Consider the following 21436-nt stretch of genomic DNA (forward strand, 5'->3'; position numbering starts at 1 on the left):
GTAAATATTCTCTGTGAGTAAGAATTACTATCCAATCCGATTATACGCGTGAAATTGGCCGCAATATCGGTGACAAAAAAAGGATCGACAAATTCCTCTGTTTTACAATTTTTTATTTCATTTTAATATATATATATATATATATATATATGTATATTTAAAATATTAATACTACGTAACCACTTTTGTCTTTTTGGTGTTTATCCACTACGTTGCATTACCGCCACCTACTGGTTATGATTTCCCTCACCTTCTGTACAGTTTAAATTTTCTTTTTTTCTTTTCTTTTTTGTCGCCCATAACAAACCCTTCTTGTTGTTCTCTTCTTTCTTCATTTTATAAACCTTGTTTTTCTTACACATACACAAAATACATTTTGACACAGCGGAAACGGTTTAATATCAAATATGACGAAGCATCCACTTTAGGACACGCCCACTGTTGCTTGGCAACAGCAAAACAGATCAGAATGGAGGAGCAATAAATTTTCACAATAACAACATAGGGAAGCAATAATCCCCAGACAATAATAAAAAGGCAATAATAATTGAAATATGCACATGCTGGTTTGAAAACACCGTCAGGATGAACTATAAGGAGCTAGTCAAAGAGGCAATAAAGCTGCTGGACATGTACGAGCCAGGCAAACAGTGTGTGGACACCTTTATCGAGGACTGTGCCAAGACTCTCGCGGTAGGTTATACTTATAATATAAATTATTATAAATAAAATATAATATAAATCAGTCACATTTTGTAGTTTATATTATACAATAGTTTGTTTCCACCAAGTAAGTTGATTGGATGAGCGAGAGGCAATCCACTAGTTGTAATAATATATGGTAACAGCACTGGGACATATAAAAAAGAAACGTCCTCTGACTTTCAACTGTTTTTACTTTCAGTAAACTTAATGTGTTAATATTTGTATGAACACTAAAAGAGTCAACACCATAAGACATAAACTAAAAATGTGTCCCTGAATGAAGGGAGGCTCAAAATCAAAAGTACCAGTCAGTATCTGGTGTGGCCACCAGCTGCTTGAAGTACTGCAGTGCACTTCCTCCTCATGGACTGCCTATTGCGGACAGTCTGAGCACTGATGGAGGGATTGTGTGTTCCTGGTGTGACTTGGGCAGTTGTTGTGGCCATCCTGTACCTGTCACGCAGGTTTGATATTCGGATGTACCGATCCTGTGCAGGTGTTGTTACCCGTGGTCTTCCACTGCAGCTTCCTGTCTCCCTGTAGCGCTGTCTTAGGCGTCTCACAGTGCGGACATGGTAATTTATTGCCCTAGCCACATCAGCAGTCCTCATGCCACATTACAGGCGCGCACACATAACGACATAGATCTTCTTAGATCTAAAATGGATCTTTAAACAGTACACATGGGCTGTACACTGTACGCTTACACACAAAATATAAAATATGTTTTACATGCACACACGTGGTCACAGTGTTAAAGTAAACAGTACAATCGTGCACGGATGTTGATTATACCAGTGAGAGACGCTCACTAAGGCCCAGCAGGGCAGACGATTACCCACAATTCCGCAGTTGTGATCACGTGGCGCTCGGCGTCAAAACAAGAAGCGCATGCGTGATACATGATACTCGGTACTCATAAACCAAAACTTGCTTGTTTTTCAAGTCAAAAAAAAAAAAAAAAAATTAAAACTCTTTGCTCATCTTGCAGAACACTTGCAAACTGCGTTACTCGCGATATGTCTCATCATTCCAAATGACTTTGCTCCAAGCCTCATGGCTTCTGGAGCAAAGTCATTTGGAATGATGAAACATAGATGTTTGACTTCTCATCATTCTCATCTTTTTAAACGTTAAGGATAACTGAAATCACCCAACCAACCCCGATCAAAAGTTTACATATCCTTAAATATTTGGCCAGATTACAAACACACAGGTTGAGGTTTAAATGACTAATAAAGTTTATTAAAATTTATCAAAATTTATTAATGACTAATAAATCGTTTTCCACATTTGTGGCTCACTGTAATTGTAATCGTTGTCTATGAATAAATAGACATATTAATGCGTTTCTCAGCTCATGAGGTGATGCACTGACTTGACTGCACCATGGGGAAAAGAACAAAAGAACTATCAATGAACCTGCATAATAAGGTAGTTTATAAAGCAGGAAAAAGATATAAGAACATATCACTTTAAAGTGCCAGTCAATACTGTTTAAACTCTGATAAAGAGGTGGAAAATAAGAGGTTCTGTTGATACTGTACTAAGCTAGGTTAGGTAGCCCAAAACAATTTCACCCACTACTCCTAAAAGAAATATTTGGGACAAAAAAAAAAATCCACATACAACTTTGAGAGAAATAAAGGATGCTCTGGAAAAAAAGAGTGGTGGTGGTGTTTCAAGGAGCACAATAAGGAGGTACTGTACTTGAGTACAAATTACCTGGGTGGTCAAGTTGCCAGGAGAAAGTTGTTACTCCGCCCATGCCACAAAAACGCCCGCTTGTAGTATGCCAGGCAGGAAGTCTTTTGGAATATTGAGACATAAATTGAACCTAATGCTCACAGAGGAATCAATAAGGCATACGGTGAAAAGTTCATCATCGCCACTGTAAAGCATGTTGCTGGATTTCGTATGTTTAGGGGCTGTGTGAGCTCCAATAGCATAGGGAAGTAAGTCTAAATTGATGGCAAGTAAATTGCTGCATGTTATCAAGAAAATACTGGCAGACAATTTGCTTTCTACAGCACAAAAGCTGCACAAGGCCTAGTTGACTTAACTATAGCTACAACAAAAAAAGTTAAGGTTCTGGAGTGGCCATCATAGACTCCTGACCTCAATATAGTTTTGGGGAGATCCCAGATTTTGTTGCCAGCTCCACCAGTTATTTAGTTCCACCAGTTATGAATGAATATGTGTCATAATCTGTTGATAATAAATCGTGGTTAAAAAAAACGATGTAGGAAAGAAATATTACTCTCTGGGTCATCTGTTGTGTCTAAGTGAACATGCCCAAACTCTGTCGAAAGTGTCAATATTTTGTGTAAGCACCATTGTTATCTACAACAGCCTTAATCCTCCTGGGCATGAAATTCACTAGAGCTGCATTTGTTGTTGCTGGCACCTCCTCCACACCTCCATTATAATATCACAGAGAGGCTGGATGTTAGAAACGGTGTTTCACCACCTTCCCATTGAGGATGCCCCAAAGGTGCTCAATAGGGTTTAGGTCTGGAGACAAAACTGGCCACTGACACACACATGAACATGAATAAGAAATGTGACTTAATACTGTTATTACTTAGGGTGTACTCACTTTTGTTGACACCTATATTGACAATAATGGCTGTATGTAGAGGAAAGTAAATCTATACTGTTATACAAGCTGCATATTAACTACTCTAAAATATATCAAAGTTTAATTTCTATAATATTGTCCTTTGAGGAAATATACGAAAATGATTGCTGAAATTATAGGGGTGTACTCACTTTTATGAGTGGGTGTTTGTCATTATTTATATATTAATATTTATTATATTTCATAATATATCATTTCTTTAAGAACTTTGTTATAATCTTTTCTGTACCCCAGAACCGGTCCTCTGCTGAGCAGCTCTTTATCACTGACGCAGTTTATGGGTGTCTAGTGCATCACAAACTTTTGGATATTGTGATCAACAGCTTTTATGATGAACAGGGGAAATATTATCTTAAAGCTGATCGAAACCAGTTTGTTGGTATGTTAACATAAAAAAAATACATATTTTTAGTTTGTAACTAAAGATGAAATGTTAAGAATTCAACATGGATTATAAATTTGCCTCACAAATCAGTTTTCCTTATTATATTCTGTTATTTTATTTCTCAGTGGTTTCTTATCTTGCCATATTCCATCTGGATGATCTGGGCTTGGATCAGTTCAGTACAATTATAAAGACGCTGGACAACTCAAAAATGTTCAAAGTAAGGAGAGGCACATTATCAAGTCTAGACATGCACTTCATGTGATTCTGAGTTTTAAACATGCGAAGATGGTCATTGTTTGACTTAATGTCTTGCCTTTATCGTAGCTTGTTTTCACTGTCTTCTGTAACTTACATTCTCATGTAGAATAAGTTCAGTTTCTAGTGTACTATTATCAACAAATTTTTCTTGTGTTTCCCCCTTAATCATCCCTGGACATCTCAGTTCATGAGTTTCTTCTTTAATGTTTCCAACCTCACCACATGGATCCGTGCGGAGTGGAGTCAGCTCTATGATGCCTCCTATGTAGAGCGCAAGTGGATACAGCCATTACTGAGGTAAAACAAGGGAATTAATGACTGAGGCTTCTTGAGAGCTTACAAATACCTACACACATTTGAGGAAGAATAATGCATCAGAGATGATCAATAATTAAACAGGATATGACTCACGTTTTTGTCAGTCACTGTTCCAGTCTCCCCATGTCCTTTTCATCAGATGGCAGACTGAAATAGAAGGCCTGTTAGAATGCCTTGGGAAAAAAATATCCAAGGGCAGCCAGCCAAAGAAATTTCCTAAGAAGTCAACAGAACCTCAGGAGTTTGATCTGACGAAGCCCAAACCTCGTTCACTTCCGGCTCCTGAACTGATTCCACAACAGGAGAAAGCCAAGCCGGTGAGCAGAAATCTCTCACAATTTCTTAATTTAAGTCATTCTTGGGGTGAAATAATGAGTACAGTTGTAATTGAAGTACCATAGAGCCATCTAAAAGGGTAGACACAAGCAAAGTGGAGCACATTCACAGATCACTCTCCATGACTTTTACACCACTTAAGATGTCTCTAAAATAGATGCTACAGTATATATTAGACAATACTATGCATACTTTATGTCTTTTAAAATTACTATTGTTATTTCACTTAGGTGCCTGCCAGTCTCCATAGAGCTCCAAAAGAGCCACAGGTTTTAGAGGACATCAAACAGAAGAACTATCTGAAAGCACAGGTAAAGCTTTACAGATGCGGAGGTGCTAAAAAATGATGTCCTGTTGTGTTACAACAGGCTGATCAATTATCCTAAAATACCATTGACTTTCTTTAATAATGCTTGAGATATGTTTGATTTATTTACATTCCTGCTATCTATAGAAAGTATTGTATGAGGCAAACACTCAACAATTCCGATGTGCAAACCCACACAAGTCAGAGAAAACCAAAGTAAGAGAATTGATCATAAAACATAATATATATTTACTTGTGTATGGCTTTGTATAACAGTAATACAGACATGAACATCCTTTATAATGCAAAATCTGTTTATCGTGCAACGCAGTTGTTTGTATTTTTTAGAACATTCTGTCCCAGATTCAGCAAAGCTGTGAAGCTGAACTCAAATTTGACTCTGTTTACTCCTCTGGAACTCCGGCCACTCATAAGGTACACTATAAAGACTACAGTGACCAAGTGCAAAACTGAACGTGTTATCATGTGTAGTTTGTGTTTGGTTTAAAATGTTGCAGACAAACACTTTGCCTGTCATACTGAACACAACAGCGATCCTTCGGGAGGGAGCGTTTCACAATCGAAAGGTGGAGGAGGAGTTGAATAGGTAACCATCTGCTCTATGAAAAACTATAATTAAAAACCATATACGTTTACTAAAGTGGTCCGAATAGGTTTTGATTTGCAATATGTCTAATATACTCATGTGTTTACAGGCTTGAGCGTTTGATGCAGGGAGCCAGTGATCCCTCAGCTTTCCTGCAGTGGCAGAAAGAGATGAAGGAGAAGGACTTGCAGGAGGCGCTGGCTCAGATGGAGTACAGGAGGCTTGAGGGAAAGATTATCCATAAGGAAGCTCTGCTGGCACAACAACGAGTCATTGAGCTCAACCAGCACAAAGCACTGGTCAAGAAAGAGGAGGTTATTTATCATGTATTAATTAGTTTTAGGATTTACAGAATATGCACCTTTGTGATTTGATCTATATGATTGTCCCAGACGGCAGAGCTGATGCGCAGGTATGCAGAGAAGCGTCTGAAAGAGGAGAAGGAGATGAGGGAGCTGGTGCAGTTGGTGGCTGATGGCCACAAAAACTCTAAAGCTGCCAAAGTGAAACTGCAAGAGATCAAAAGACGCATTGGTGTGTTTCCTTTTTTTCAGACCTACCTCATGTCATTTAAAAAATATATATGTTTATTATGTAGCCATAATGTGTATGATTACTTTAGTTAAGGAGGTCTCTGAGCAAAGCCAGGAACTACTTCGGCAGGCACTAGAAGAAGCCCATGCTGAGCTAAGCCGGAAGTTTGAGCTCATCCGTCAGATTCGAGCCATAGAGTCAGTGCCTCGTCTCAGTCATAAGTTTATAGACGACACAGAGGTATGTAACATCTTACGCATGAAATAGTAATACCGTTAAAACAACTTAATAATGGCTTCCAGAGCAACGCCAAAATATATTGGTCATCCCTGTGCTGTTCCAGACAGGAGGTCATGAGCTGCTTTGTGAGATGTCTTTGGTGGAGCTACGCGAACGTTTGTCCAGGCTGAAGGAGAAGGAGCAGCACGAGCAGGAGAAAAGGAGGCAAAAGATTGTGGAGGAGAAACAAAGGAGAGAGCAGCTACTGCTTGAGCATCTGGACATCATTACTGCATCCAGGACTGCAGCAAGACTGGTCACTGCACAAAAGTAACCATACTTACAGATAAAGTATATTTTCGGAAAAATAAAACATTTAAGATTTCAGTTATTTTAAATATTCGGGTGTCAAAGTGTCAATGACTTTGTGAATCAGACAAGAGGAGAAGAAAATGAGATCGAAGCTGCAGGAGGCGGTCAGCATGGATGAGAGAGTCATGGCCATGAAGAAGACTTTGAAGATGAAGCAGCAGGAGGTACAGAAGAGGAAGGAAGCTGAAAAATCCAAAGTAAAGTTAAATGAACAAGTGGCTACTCAAAATGCTAAGGGCTATAGCCATACAAAGGTAAGCGCCTATACTCAAACTAGCCACATTCCACATATCCATAACAGGTGATTACGTTACCTGACCTTATAGGCATAAACATTGATATGTTTATATTTTCTCCCTATTATGAGCAGCAGGCACTAGAGAAACACCACTGGCTGCAGCTGGAGCAGGCTTTAGAGAAACAGGTCCAGAGGTCTGACCAAAGGAATAACGTCCTAATAAATTAACACTTTCATTGCTGTATAGTACAACTGTCAAGAAAATCAATGTTCAAAGTAAACCATGGATTTCTATATTTTTAATAATTTGAATGCAATTAAAAACAAAGACAAACAAACAAAAAATGTCACAGTGCTTTATTTCAAACCAAGCACAAAGGAAATGATTATCAGATATAACCTGCAAAGAACAGAAAGGTATGTATAGAATCAAAGCAAACCATTATAAGTAAGAGTAAGGGTTTATAAGTACTGCACAATAACTGTTTACCAGTGTACAATGAATGTTTCAATGAGTCAATTCAATTCAGTTTTACATGAGGGACCCCATCCTCATTTGGATGATATTGGATGGCAGAGATTGATCTGCAGTCGTACGGTATATTAGGAACCTATATTAGGAAGATATGGGATCCACTTTTGTTACTGGAGGCTCACATTCAAAACCAACACAATTGAGGACACATAAGTGTGACATGTAAACGGCTTCTAAGACAGTCAAAATGCACAGCAGCCTAGTCTGAGAAATGGCCCTGTCTGCATTCAATTAGCTGCCTAAACCTCGGCAAAAAAAAAAAAGGTGTGGCTGCTGGACGAAGACACAGACCTTTTCTTTTCGCATTTGGATTGTCACATCCTCACCGTACAGGTCCTTGCCTACAGGACAGAAGGTGAAAGCTGCTATCTGTTAGCTAACTCACAAATTTTAGTATGGGCACCTGTTCGCTGACCTCGAACTCATACGCTTATCCAGGGGCGGACTGGGACCAAAAAGTGGCCCTGGACTTCCTGGCCCACAGCAGCCCACATCATAATACATGGGCTCATTAATGTGGAGATTTATTTTTAACACCACTTACTAGTATAAAAATATAACACGGTACTGAAATAAATGCTTTTTAAACATATTATTTGAAGAATCACTGAACATACAGTATATTGGGTCATATTTGTAAAGCAAAGAAACAAAGGAAAGAACATTAAGACAAACAACATAAAAACTATAAAGACAATATTTTAGCAGGTCAGGGAGGATCATCTTGATGCAGTCAGTGTAAGATACACCACTCATCAGTGTAAGCTGCTAGTGCAGCAGGTCAGTGATGATGAACCAGTGCCTGCTGATGATGACCAACACCTCTCCCCTGATCTACCCGAGTGAAAATGGTGCCAATCAAACTGAACAGGTCATCTGGAATAAAATAAGTAGCAGCATTAGCTCATGCTAGTAATTATTATGTTAGTCAATATTCATTAAAATAATGTTTTTTTTGTTAATGTTCAGCATTATTTTGAATTAATATTGACTATGATATTAGTTAAAATGAGTAACTAGTTTACTACCCCGAGCTAATGCTGCCACTGATTTTATTCTAGTTTACCTGTTTAGTTGATTGTCATCATCAAAGCCAACAATAGCGTTTAGCACAAAACCTTTATCAGCCTTTTTCAGCGTCACAAAATTATACAAAACAAAGTAAACGTAAAGAAAAGAGTCAAACAATAGAGCGTTTCAGTGGGGAGCAGCACACCTGAGCTCCTCCTACTCCGTTCTCTCCTCCTCACGTGCACACCTCCTCACGTGCACACCTCCTCACGCGCACACCTCCGCTGCAACTCTTAAAGGGCAACATACTGTACATACATAATGTGGGCTACGACATAGTAGTGGCCATTACAAAACACACGCTATTTGTCGGCGGCGCCAGTACGATCAACGCACTCATCCATCTGCATATAAAAGAGATGAAATTTTATGGTTTCCGTCATTTTTACAATATATTTATGTACTGACTGGGCCGGCCCACATTATCCAGCGGCCCACCGGGAAAACGCCCGGTGCTCCAGATGGCCAGTCCGTCACTGCGCTCATCGCTGTCAACGTTGCCATGATAGGATTATGTTTAGCCCTAATCCCAGCCACAAAACTATTTTTTTTAACTATATTTATTTAATTATTAGGGATTGTCCTATTAAAAAGTATTTTCCTTTTCCAAAATACTGAAAACATATACTTTATGACACTGTAGTGTTGTATTCCGAATTTGAAGTGGCTGAATCCGGATTGACCTGCCGTGCAGTCCAGATCCAGTCCAGAGAACCCCCACATTAGCAATTTCAACTTTAAATTGACAATCAGGGCAGAAGTCTTTTGGAAGCCCAGGCTCAGCACACCACCTCCACCTGGACAGTAAAAAATAAAATAATAAAAAAAAGTTTGCCATTGTGTCTAGACTTTTCTTGCCACTTTGACAATAGCTTTACCTCAGAGGTAGCAGGAGGTTGTGTGCCTCAGAAAAACTATACAGTGACCGATAAGGCCAGGGGCCTAGAAAAGATCAAGTTGTCCTCCTGCAGATGCCTTCTACCTAGCAGTAGAATTCAATTTTGACTTTTTGACTACTGGGAACAAATTCTCGATGCACAATGCCATGAATGTCAAAATAGACGATGATCATGCACTTGGTTGAGCTGCAGACCTGCCTTGATTTTTTTGGGTTGTGGAGATGGTATACTCTTCCACTGAGAAGATTGCTTCATGTCAGAGTTGTACGCATACACCCAAGTTTCTTCACTGGCAATAATCCTCGACAGGTCATTCACGACAGGATGGAGTTCTTGGCAGACTTCTATGTGATGTTCCTTCTGCTCCTGGGTCTGCAGTCTGGGAACGAATTTGGTAGCAACACGGCGCATGTTCAAATTACACGTGAGGATTGACTGGACTGTGCCGTATGACACACACGACAATAGCGGCAATGTTGTTAACTGTTCTCCGATTATCATCATGGACAAGTTGCTAAATAATTTTAACATTTTAGGGGAAACATTTAAGCTTGTTGAAGGTCTTCCTGTTTAATGTCTTTATGTTCCATTGATGTTCTTTTGCTTTTAAAGTGCATGTGCCATTTCAAACATCTCAATCGACTTATTGCAGCATCGCCGTAAACTTGCCAAATTACGTCAAACATCTCTGTGGCAGATTTGGCCAGTTTAACACACATTTGCTCTGGTTAAAATAGCACAAGTTGCACAGCTCCAGATGTACACAGGGCGATGTCATTTGGCACGCAAATGAAGTTTGGTGCTCCCTGAGACTGCGCGGTTAGCCTTGTGCTGCCACCTGTTGGTTTGTTACAAAACTAGTCTTGAAACTTTTTGATACCACCCTGTATATTACAGAAAAAAATAATTATTCTCAAGAGGTGCTGTAGATATTCAGTATTATTTTCTCACCCAATGCTGGTGTCTAGCATTGTCCAAAAAAAGGGGAAACTCATTGGTTGTTGATCAGTCAGAACATGTCAATCAGCATAGCCTCCAACAGCGATAAAAAGGGTCATTTAGTACTGAAAATAAAATGCAAAAAATATAACTGCAAACTACATAACTGCAAACTGTAGATAACCTAAAAGGATTAAAGGGTAAAAGGCTAAAAGGTTTAACACATTTATGCCTGTTTCTTTCTGTGGTGCATTAGTACTGATTAGATCTCAGGAAGTTTTCCCTTGCCACTATCACCATCGTTCTCGGTTTGCTCATAAGCAATGTTATCATTTTGATACATACACATTCACATTACATACAAACTTAAATAATTATTTTGATTGTGTGAAGGTGCTTTGCAACAATGGCAATTGTTAAACGCGCTATACAAATAAAATTCAATTGAATTGAATCAAATAGAAAATGTATTAGGTTTATCATTACTACAAATGGTCAACATTAGTCATTAATTATTCATTAAACAAGAAAACTAAAAAAGCTTTAAACTGTTTTATAATGTTGACAGCTGACCTGTATCAGTGGCGAATGGTCTATAGAGGGCGCTCGAGCGCCTTTTATTTTATGACTCGTTATCGTAAAAATTCGTTATCTGAAATAAACGCGAGATTTTGAGACTGTAGATTTTGTCAGCAGTTGTTAGAGCTTAAAACATTATTATTATTATATAATATTATAATTTAATATATTTCATTTTTTTATTTAACCATAGTGTACTTGTGTTTAGTCAGTGTAGCACATTTTCCACAAGCCACCACCACTGTACTAAGATAAGATTTATTATTTATAATATTAAAATATAAATAATATCTACTGTGAATAAAACATACAACAATATATAAAAACAACACAAAATATGTGTTTATGTTAATAATCGAATATAAGATTATTTGAAGAAACAGCGTGTGCCACTATGAGAAGTGACGTCAGGTCGCCATAGTAACGGTAGTTTAGCGTCATGTTTATTTTTCAATTGCGTTCTGACGCGCTGCTGTTTAAAGTCAACTTTACTGGGTGCGCATTCCTGCTGAATTTTTCTCTGCGATCACTCATACTGCGACTCTCTTTGTGATTATATACTAAGACTTCACTCTGCGACTCTTCGCAGAGTTTACTGAACCATCACCGTACTTACGATTACCTGCATCGATTACAGTCCCGCCGTGTGATCCACCAGATCCACCGGAGCGGAGATGAGCCGCTGGGGGTGGAGAGACGCCCCCGCGACTCCGGCAGAAGGAGAATCCTCAGACCGGAGAGAAGTTCATTACCACCGGTGAGTTAATTGCCGAGTTCTGTTTGCCTTTTTTTCTATCTTTCTAGCACAAACAGTGTTAAATTAAAAATATTAAAAATAGTGTACAGTGTATGTAAATAAAGCACTTGCTAATGCTAAATGCTAATGGTTCTATATAATGTTCATGGCTTTTTAGCAGTTATTTTTTAAATTATTATTATTTTGGTTAAAACATAGAGCTAGCTTTCTAAAAGTTTACTAAAGTCAGATAAATGCACTTTACGGAAACGTGAGCACACTTGTATTTAAGTAGCTCTAATGATTATAATTATTATTATTATTATTTTATTTTGTCAGCAAAACAACAGAAAAGCTCTACCGCTCCACAACAGTATTAACACCAGGACAAATGCCTACAGTCCCATTATATGTGCCTTGAATTATTTGTTTATTAATCTGGGAAGTTCAGCAGTGACTGTATACTTAACGGGAAAGAATTAAGGTTTACAGCCACTGTTAAACTTCCTAGATTAAAAAACACATCATTTAGGACACATTTAATGTGATTTTAAGCATTTACATTGTTGTTTTATTAAGGGGCGTCGTTGAAATAAAAGCGTGTTAGACGACGAGGTCTTGCTTTTCCCTGCTTGCAGGACAGAACGTGAAGTTTGTTGGCCGTTAGCTAACTAGCTCATTTTGAACAGGTGTCTGTTAGCCGACCTCGTCTTCTGCCAGAGTATATTACGCCCCATATGTGGTTAGAATTTCACAGAATTTCCAAAGGTGCAAAGAAAAAAACAACCTTTTTTTTGCCGAGGTTTAGCCGCTAATAAATGCAGTCAGTGCCATTTCTCAGACTAGACTGCTATGCATTTTTACGGTTGAAATGCTGGGGCCGTTCACATGTCGTATCTTTTGCTTGTTCAATTGTGTTCTTTTAAATGTGTTAAATAAATTCATTAGTAGAATTTAACGCAAGGAATATTCAGTGCTGGAAATACATTTAAATCATGCAACTTTCTCGTCGCTCATGGTTGCTTAGCAACGGCAGACGCCACGCCTCCTGGGGAATGAGAAAGTGTTTTTTTCCACGAAATTTTAGACATGGCGTGAACAGCCCATTAGGCTATTATGTAACTTCTCTTTAAAATTATTTTGATATTGCAGAGTCTTTTTAAAATATTTTCTTTAATGTCAGTTTGTTTCATAGATTTTTTTTTTTTTTTAGAATTATTTAGGCATAAAAGCAAATGCAAATAGAAGCCTAGTATCTCTGGCTCAGAGCAAAAGCACAGAAAAGTACTATTACTGAAATAATGTATAATTATTAAATAATTCATGATGGCATTTAAAAACAAACAAACAAAAAATAGTTAAAAACAAACAAACAAAAAATCAGGATAAAGAGGGTTGTTTCTTTCTTCCTGTTTCAAAGTAATCGTATTTTAAAGCATACCAAATATCCTAAACTAAACAAAATCAATTTCTGTCCATAGCCAAGTGTCTGCACAGCAGTTCGTGTGTGAGAACTATGATGAGGAGATTGCGAGGAGAGCGCAAGAGAAAGGCTGCATTGACGTCGTTTTTCCAGGGAGTGTGACACAACATGGCTGTTACAGACTCGTCTGTGAGCTTCTTAAATGTGTCCTGTACCAGAGACAGCAGCTGCCCATGACCTATGACCAGATGGTCTTCCAAAAGCAGCAGCTTGAAACCACACAGGTGAGAGAATGGAGTAACATAAAGTCTTGCACACAGAATAAGCCAAACAGTCATTTAAAATGAGTTTGTTCAATTATGATGTACAAATATTAGGCACATGACTACTATTCTCTGCCCACAGCTGGAGGAAGAAGCTGTTAGCAAATCCATCAGGTCATCAGTGGACTCAACTTGGCAGCGGACACTGCGAGACCTGGATGAGGTGCTTAGTCACCTGGAGGATCTCTTTTCCCTCAGTCATGTCCCCCGTGTGATCTTCATGCTTGGACGCTCTGTGAATTTTCCCATTGAGTTATACGAGATTAACATGGAGGCTTTGGTGCGTGTTGGCGGCGACAGGAGTTTAAGAACCTCCCAGTGTTTGAGGCAGGTGTTTCAGACCCTTTTTGTGGCAGATTTGCTTTCTGATATTAAGCCAGTGTGCCTCATGGGCACAACGGTCATGGCACTCGCCCATCGGGACTGTGGAGTAGAATGGTTTAAGCCTAAAATTGACTTCAGGCTTCCCACAAGTTTAAAGAGACGGGTAATAATGTTAGCCAGTAGGGGGTCTAAAAGTGGCCAAACAAAGCCTGACACTACATACGGGGATAATTATATATGGTTTCAAACGCCTGTAACTATTAAGGGGTTCTGTAAATGATATGGGAATAAAGCCAGATGTGTATGTGACAGCCAATGGATTTTCGTTAAGGGGAGCCCCTGAAGTGGGCTCTGAGCGTTTTTGGCTGAGAATGTCATTCTTGAATAATTAAAGCAACTTGGATATCTAATAAATGTTATTTTTTTGTAAGCCTTCTGCCTTTTTATTCATTAAACTGTTACACAGTCACCTTTTAATAAATCTTTATATTATGGCAATAAGAGACTTAACCGCATCTTTAAAAGGGTTGTAGTTATGGTGAACCACATTTGGTATAGGGATAAAAAGTATACTGGATTCTCTTCCTTTACCCAAAATAGAAGACTGGGGTTTAAGCTGATCCACTCAAATGAGTAGCAGAACTATGCTTCTTAACATTTTGATCAACCAATTTAACAAACAAGCAAAATAGCCATACAATTATTTTCCAGTATAGCACATTTGTAAGTTTCTACCTGCTCAGTCACATAACTCAAACCTGTCTTTGATATTTACACACGGCCTACAAGTTGCACACTTCTGGAACTTTGCACATGGTTCTTTTTATGAATGGACATTGCTTATTTTTCACACAAATGAGGCCTAACTGCACTCAGTTGTAACTTATCCTATGTAACTTACTAGAATACATTTGTTTTTAGTATGTCAATTTTATTATCTGGACTATTTTCAATAAAGGTTTGTCAAGAAAAATCAATATTTAAAGAAAACCACGGTCTTATATATTTTTAATAATTTAAATGCAACCTAAAACAAGACAGACAAACCGAAAATGTTAGATGGTTTTATTCTGAAACCAACAGAATGGAAATGATTATCAGATATGACCTGCAAAGAACAGTAAGGTACTTTATAGAATTAAAGAACACAATTACAGTTAAGAGAAAGGTATTGTAAGTAGTGAACAATAACCATTTACCACTGTACAACAAATGTATTACTTGCATGAATCAATATTTGCAAAAGGAAGAGACACTAAACTCTGTCATAAAAAAAAGAAAGAAATCAATGTTCAGATGTACAATATTAATCAATGTTGAAAAGATATTTAAATCTTATTAAGATCTAAATTCAAGTGCAGTTTAATGGGCTCTGTAGTGTTGATGGATCATCCTGCTACAACTTCAGGAAATTACACTACTAATCCTTCAAACATAGTCTACATTTAAATGCAAAAAGAAAAAAGAAAAAATGTGCACAACAAAATAGTCTACAAAACAATGGTAATAAAAATCTGTCTAAAACAATTCTACTAGATAGTGGTTATTTTTTTTCTTTCATTACTACTAATTAAATGTTTAAGACTTATGCACAAGTTAAATATGGAAATAACTGATATGGCTACATGTATGCATAATGTAAAACATGAAGACAAGATTCAGTGCCCACTGCAGTCTCACAATGCAATGTGCCAAGCGTTTTATCAAAAGTGCACACCGTATGACAAGGAATCTCCAGATTTTCCAAGTCTCTCTTTTGTCCCCCCCTAGTATGTCTGATAACATGCATGATACAATATTCATCAGTTCTGCTTTTTAGTGCAGCAAGCAAAAGAGAAAGTTCAAGACATTTGAAAATAAATTGCAGTTCTAGTGGTGTTGAAATGAGTAGAAAAGGGATAAAAGCTTTCATTTCAATTTTTGATTTGAGTGATTAAGAAACAAAAGTAATTATAGTAATTCACCAAGCTTTGCGGTTCATCTTCTCTCTAAAGGACTTCCTCAGTTTGTTTCTTGGGGCAGGCAAGGGTGGCTGAGGGGCCTCGGAACTAGCTTGGTCTGCATTTTCAGTCAGCTTGAACTCTGTATCTGTCTTGACTGGGTTGTAAAGGTTCTGAGAAGGCTCAACCTGAGCTAAAGGTGGATTTTTGCGGGAAGGACCATGGCTCTTCTGTAACTGTTGAATAATAGCTGAGAATTTAGCATCCAGTGATGGTCGCCCGGTGCGATGCCTCGTCACCTTGTTGGAGTTTTCCTTCTCCTGGTAGGATGGAGGACATGATGGGTGGACAGTGGGGTGACCAAATGGTAATTTGTCTGGGGGTGGTGGAGGGGCTCTTCTCTTCTTGTTGCTGTTTGACACTGGACTCGGTTTGAACAGGCCTTCGTCTTTACCTGGTGACAGCACAGTCTTCTGTACCACCATTGACTGGGAGCCCTCGAACAGGGCTGTCCAACGTGGAGGCTCCCTTTCCTCTTCCTGACCAATAAGGAAGCGTCCATCTGTAGCTTCAATCTTATCATGAATTATGCTCGTCAAACTCTCGAATTTATCTGGTGAGCCAATACCTAAAAGAAAGCAATATCAGTTTTAAACAGATGATTAAATCAAAAGTCCAAGTTTGTTTATGTGTAATTATTTCTAATTGTCATAAGGCCGTTACTTACTAAGATCGTTGTAGACCAAGTTAGCTTGCTTTGTAAGAAAAAGTGGGGGTTTCCGTGGGGACAAAACCTCAATTTCCATCAGTTTATCACAGGTGTGCCTCCATTTACCTATCATACAAGCAGTGATGGCTCATTCTTTAACACCCAAAAGGAAGAAACAGGACAATTTCCTTCTCTTTAATTTGCACACTAATACACATTTATCACTCACTTTGATCATAGATGTGTTGCAACAGAGCACTGAGCCAGTCCTGCAGCAAGTCAGGTGTCTCAGCTTTGAACACATGGCATGCAGGGTCTCCTGTCCCTGGATTAATAATGCTCAGCCTAGCCCCACCTTTCTGGTTTTCCTCAATGGCACGAAGGCGGGTATCCTGCACACAAAATGCAATTCTAAATTATCTACAGATTATAGATGCATATTGGCCCTGTTATTTATGTAAAATTACTTAATGTAAAATAAAAAAATGGGATAACCACAAAGACAGGGTTTAATTAAAATTGCCAGTTATAAAGTATACATTAGGAAATGCAACCTACATCCAACATATTGATTGCCACCATATTATTTCTTACCTTGTTTATAGGGATTATTACACTGGGCTCTATCTTCGCTTGAATCTCCTCAGGAGTGAAGTAACAGGAGAGCAGGCCAGCTTTCAGCACACAGTACAGCCTGCAGCAGTGCTGCAAACCCTCAATACTTTGCTAAACATACAGATTGTATTTCAATATATCAAAATTATATTACATACATTACAAACATATAAATGATTGTGAAATTATTCACGTACACCATATGCCATACACAAAACTGTGGGACTAACCTGCTGGCTTAGATATCCACTAATCACATCCTGTGTCATGCAGCCAGGCTGTGCCACCAGCTGACAACACAAGTTCCCATAGAGAGGCAGCCATGATGATGCTTCCGCTGCGCAAAGAGACAGGAATAACTCTTACTAAGCTCACAAAATTAAGTGTCACCTGCGTCACACAATTGAGTGTCACCTACCGAACACTCTGATGTATAGCTCTTAAAACAAACACACAGAAACAAAACAGCATTATGGTGTTCCTTCTTCACTTACCATTCTGTATCACGATGAGCGAGTGAGACTGGAACGAGTTCCCGGTTTGCTCCAATCCCAGAGTTGTGTAAGCCAAAAGGGAATATTTTGTTCCACTAAAATAAAACATTGTATCATGAACCACAGACAATTTCTTTAAAGAGGACACATGTACTCCTGGACATTCATCCAATTATGCAATGTCCAATAAATAAATAAATAAATAAAAAGAGCTTCAGATTACACAATAAACTGGAATGAAAAGAATATGACCTCATATCTCTTAAGATCACCACATTGTGGAATTAAACCAGCTTATCTGGCAATAACATGCCATTATGTGACAGATCACATTTTTCGCCATTGTAATGTTTAATGTGAGTGTTTACTCAGACTCCTACCCAATAATCACATACATTATGTGTTTATCTGTGTTTATATGAAAGCAATCCATACGGTGGAATTGGGTTAGACTGAAGAAAAGCATCAGGATCTCCTCCATCCAGAAGGGGGCAGAGTTTCCTTCCAGATCCTTTCCCAAAAGAGGAGCGCAGCTTCCTGGCTAGTTTCTTTGGTGTGTTGACCAAAGTTCCCTCTTCATCCACTGCACAGCTGTACAGCTCAACAGCAAGCTCAAAGTCCGGCTTAGCCTCCGAACTGGAAGAACACACAGGCTTAAGCACAAATCCACTGCACATTTTACCACTGTATTTCTGTAATTATGTTCAATAATCGCTTACAAGATGGTTACACCCTCAAAGCAGATATCAGTCATTGTTCTGTCTACAATCACCATTTCTGTGTCAAATATCTCAGAGCCAATCTTCATTAGGCAGAAGACTGCAACCTGGTGAGAGTCTGTAGAAAGAAGTCAGGGAACCATCATAAATATATATTTTTCTTGAACCAGATATGTGCATATTAATAGGCCACATCATTATTATGCACACTATCCATTGCATTCTTAAGATTTAAAAATAAATGAGAAAATTCACAAATAATCTAGCCAATGTCATACTGATTATTATCCCAAAACCCACATGCATATGCAATTTTACCATATAGTACAATACAGTAAAATCTTAGGTAATTCTCATAATATAAACTTTATGACACCTGTCCTGGACAAAACATATATTATTGAGACATGAACAACTAAGCCATGGGAATTACAAAAGTATCAAATTGCAATGGTAGCTATATAATCCACAATAAACAACCCCCTCCCCCCATCAATGAGATATAGCAAGCAAAACAATAATAAATAAAAAATTAAAATGTAAGCACATAACAAAAAAGGGGATTTTGTAAATATTTACTGTAACAAAATAACAAAAAAACACAGGAACCTAGTGACAAGCAAAATGCACTCACTTCCTTTGGTGTTAAAGTGTTCAGAATCCTTCCACAATAGTGGAATCCGCAGACCTTCATGGTAAAAAGGACAACATAATTGTACCATGGGCATACCTAAATATCAATAATTTAGAAAAAGTAGGTTTTCCAATATCTTACCGGTTATGGCTACTTTGCCCTTGCAAGGAACTCCATCCTGAGTGTCTGACATTCTGTAAAGCACAAATATACTTCAGTAACGATTTCACAGTTTCCAATCACATCTGATTTTGCTCATACTGCTTCAGGAGAATGTTTAATGTACAAGTACGTACACTATGTCAGACCTAAGATTTTCAGACACATCCTCCTGCTCCTTCTTCCTCTGTGCCTCGCTCATATAGGCTTTGATTCGTGAGTTACAGGTTAACAGGCTCTTGGCTGCATCTAGGATCTGTTCTCTCTTGGTACTGGCCACCAGAAGCTTATATGCCCCTGCTCTCATTCGCATCTCAAGGTCCATCTTCTCCTGGAGATTACAGTTCTAGAAAAAACCCAGGATCAATGATCAGCAGATATGTTGCATGTTCTTCACACAGGTGCGCACACAAAGAATTGGAAAAGCACATTGTTTTAAACGCAGGCTACATTACTAAAGTAATATAATGAGACACAGAAATATTTCCACTGTCTTCTCCAATTCCACATGCCAGGTACAATACTGTGAGAGCACAGAGACAGTCATGTTTGGACGTGGACTTTGTATGCAGGCAGGTGGAGCAAGATTAGCATCTGGTAAAGATGAAGCCCTACAACCCAAACAATGAGGGATTTGTACCTAGGAACCCAGCTTCAATCAGGACAAGTATATTCATTGTTGACTAAATTATTTATTCCTTCACAAATAATTCTTGATTTATGTTAAAGAAAAAGGAGATGTCTAAACCACATCGTCTAGACTACTTATTCTGTATACAGGGTCACGGGGGCCTGGAGCCTATCCCAGGAGACTTAGGGCAAAGCGTGTGTATGCGAGTGTGTCAAGCCATCGCAGGGCGCACTCACATACACACACTACAGACAATTTTGGAGCACCAATTTATACATTATATACATAACTACACAGTCAAATTCTTTTCAATAAACACCCACACTCAGATCATAAATCAACACACGCAAACACACTGATCTACACTATCAAACTATTGTACACACCAACCTGTGAATGCTCTTTTCAATACTCAGCAATTGCTAATTTGCACAAACTATTTTTATCTTTTCTGCTTCTTACAAGGAACGTTTACTTTTTCTTCTCCCACTACCTCAACTCATTACCACAAAGTATTGTAATGTCATGTCACATTGTCGCTCGTTTGTACATCTGCACGTGCACTTTATGTTGTCTTTTGTATAAAAACGTAGAAAGTTCATAGATAATTTATTTTGTATGTAGCACCTTGGTCGTGAAGGAATGTTTTGTTTCACTATGTACTGAACTGTATATGGTTGAAGTAACAATAAAAGCCTACTTGACCTCATATTGATTCTTTTTCCTACTTTGTTAGTAGGCTGGTGTCAGAGGCATTATATGGCACGCCTGAAGCAGTCAGGCTTAAGAGCCTTGTTCAGGGGTCCATCAGCGGCAACCTGAGCTTGAACCGCCGACCTTCCAATCATTAGGTCAGAGGCGCTGCCCCACCGAGCCACTGCTGCCTTTATTCTGCATGTCTTTGAAGGACGGGAGGAAACCAGAGTACGCAGAGGAAACCCACCAAGCACGGGGAAAACATGCATGCTCCATGCACACAGGTGTAAGGTGATAGTGCTAACCACTACGAGATAGTTTCATTAGTGCACAAAGGAAACAGCAATAATGCAGCTTATCATTCAGGAATGTTAACAGTTTCACTGAGCTTTTTCGCACTCGAATAAACATATCAGATATGATTATAACTGTAGTTTTATGTAGTTTAATAGCGTTATAGTCACGTTTCATGTGGGTCAATTAACTAGTTAACTTCTCACATCCATTTTTAACGGTGAAAGTGCCTGTTTAGTGCAAGGTTACTCGACGTTTCATAGCTAATATAAAACCAACATCTAACGTCACGTCAAACAATAAAACTAACTGACTTGTCCTATTGTTACGGGCCAAGTTAACGTTAAACACACTTAACTCAGGAACAAAGTAAAATAACAAACCTCGTTTTGTACAACACAGACACCGTCTCTTGTCTTCTTTCTCTTTATCTCCATGGCGAGGGATGAACATGGCGGTAGTGTGGGCCTTGTCCTAGCGTCCCGTTTAAACATTCGAACATCCCGCGGTGACGCCATACTGGCTGTTTCCCTGAGACAAGCCCCTCACGAGCTCAACAAACCGCTCGAGCGGACAGCTCGGATTCAGCCAATCACCATCCTCCGTGCCTCGCCGTTGCCTAAACAACCAGCGGACTGTACCACTTTTGAATTTGAAATGTAGGCTTGGCAATGAATCTTCATAAATACAAATATCAATTTAAAGCACTCTTAAGTTTTAGTAATATTATTGAAAACTTATGCGCTTTACTTAGAGTATGTGCTTATTTTATGTGTATATTTAGGCACAAAAG

General features: G+C 38.6%; 3 protein-coding genes across 4 annotated transcripts; 2 read left to right on the forward strand and 1 right to left on the reverse strand.

The window, feature by feature from the left end:
- The first annotated feature begins 392 nt into the window (after positions 1-392).
- On the forward strand, positions 393-7254 carry cfap99 (cilia and flagella associated protein 99). Its single transcript, XM_053510233.1, has 15 exons — positions 393-693; positions 3581-3725; positions 3857-3951; positions 4177-4289; positions 4450-4627; positions 4877-4957; positions 5101-5169; positions 5302-5388; positions 5472-5560; positions 5670-5874; positions 5953-6094; positions 6183-6334; positions 6438-6643; positions 6750-6939; positions 7056-7254. Exons 1-15 carry the CDS (start codon positions 586-588, stop codon positions 7149-7151), a joined length of 1956 nt encoding a protein of 651 aa, XP_053366208.1. The 5' UTR covers positions 393-585; the 3' UTR covers positions 7152-7254.
- Positions 7255-11539: 4285 nt separating this feature from the next.
- LOC128536321 (MAD2L1-binding protein-like) lies at positions 11540-14149 on the forward strand. The gene is made up of 3 exons (XM_053510530.1): positions 11540-11703; positions 13164-13389; positions 13511-14149. The coding sequence occupies exons 1-3, from the start codon at positions 11621-11623 to the stop codon at positions 14030-14032; spliced, it is 831 nt and encodes a 276-aa protein (XP_053366505.1). The 5' UTR covers positions 11540-11620; the 3' UTR covers positions 14033-14149.
- A 653-nt stretch (positions 14150-14802) lies between these two features.
- Positions 14803-21192, reverse strand: rtkn2 (rhotekin 2). Of its 2 annotated transcripts, none has more exons than XM_053509334.1 (12): positions 21027-21192; positions 19172-19368; positions 19005-19057; positions 18864-18917; positions 18230-18347; positions 17946-18146; positions 17511-17605; positions 17247-17353; positions 16996-17127; positions 16631-16793; positions 16420-16527; positions 14803-16320 (listed from the first exon to the last, which is right to left on the reverse strand). In XM_053509334.1, exons 1-12 carry the CDS (start codon positions 21159-21161, stop codon positions 15713-15715), a joined length of 1971 nt encoding a protein of 656 aa, XP_053365309.1. In that variant the 5' UTR covers positions 21162-21192; the 3' UTR covers positions 14803-15712. The 2 variants fall into 2 exon arrangements, with proteins under 2 accessions (XP_053365309.1, XP_053365308.1); XM_053509333.1 differs by having other exon boundaries at positions 19160-19368.
- Positions 21193-21436: the final 244 nt, after the last annotated feature.

This window comes from Clarias gariepinus, chromosome 13, assembly GCF_024256425.1.
Source record: "Clarias gariepinus isolate MV-2021 ecotype Netherlands chromosome 13, CGAR_prim_01v2, whole genome shotgun sequence".
NCBI classification, from domain to species: Eukaryota; Metazoa; Chordata; class Actinopteri; order Siluriformes; family Clariidae; genus Clarias; species Clarias gariepinus.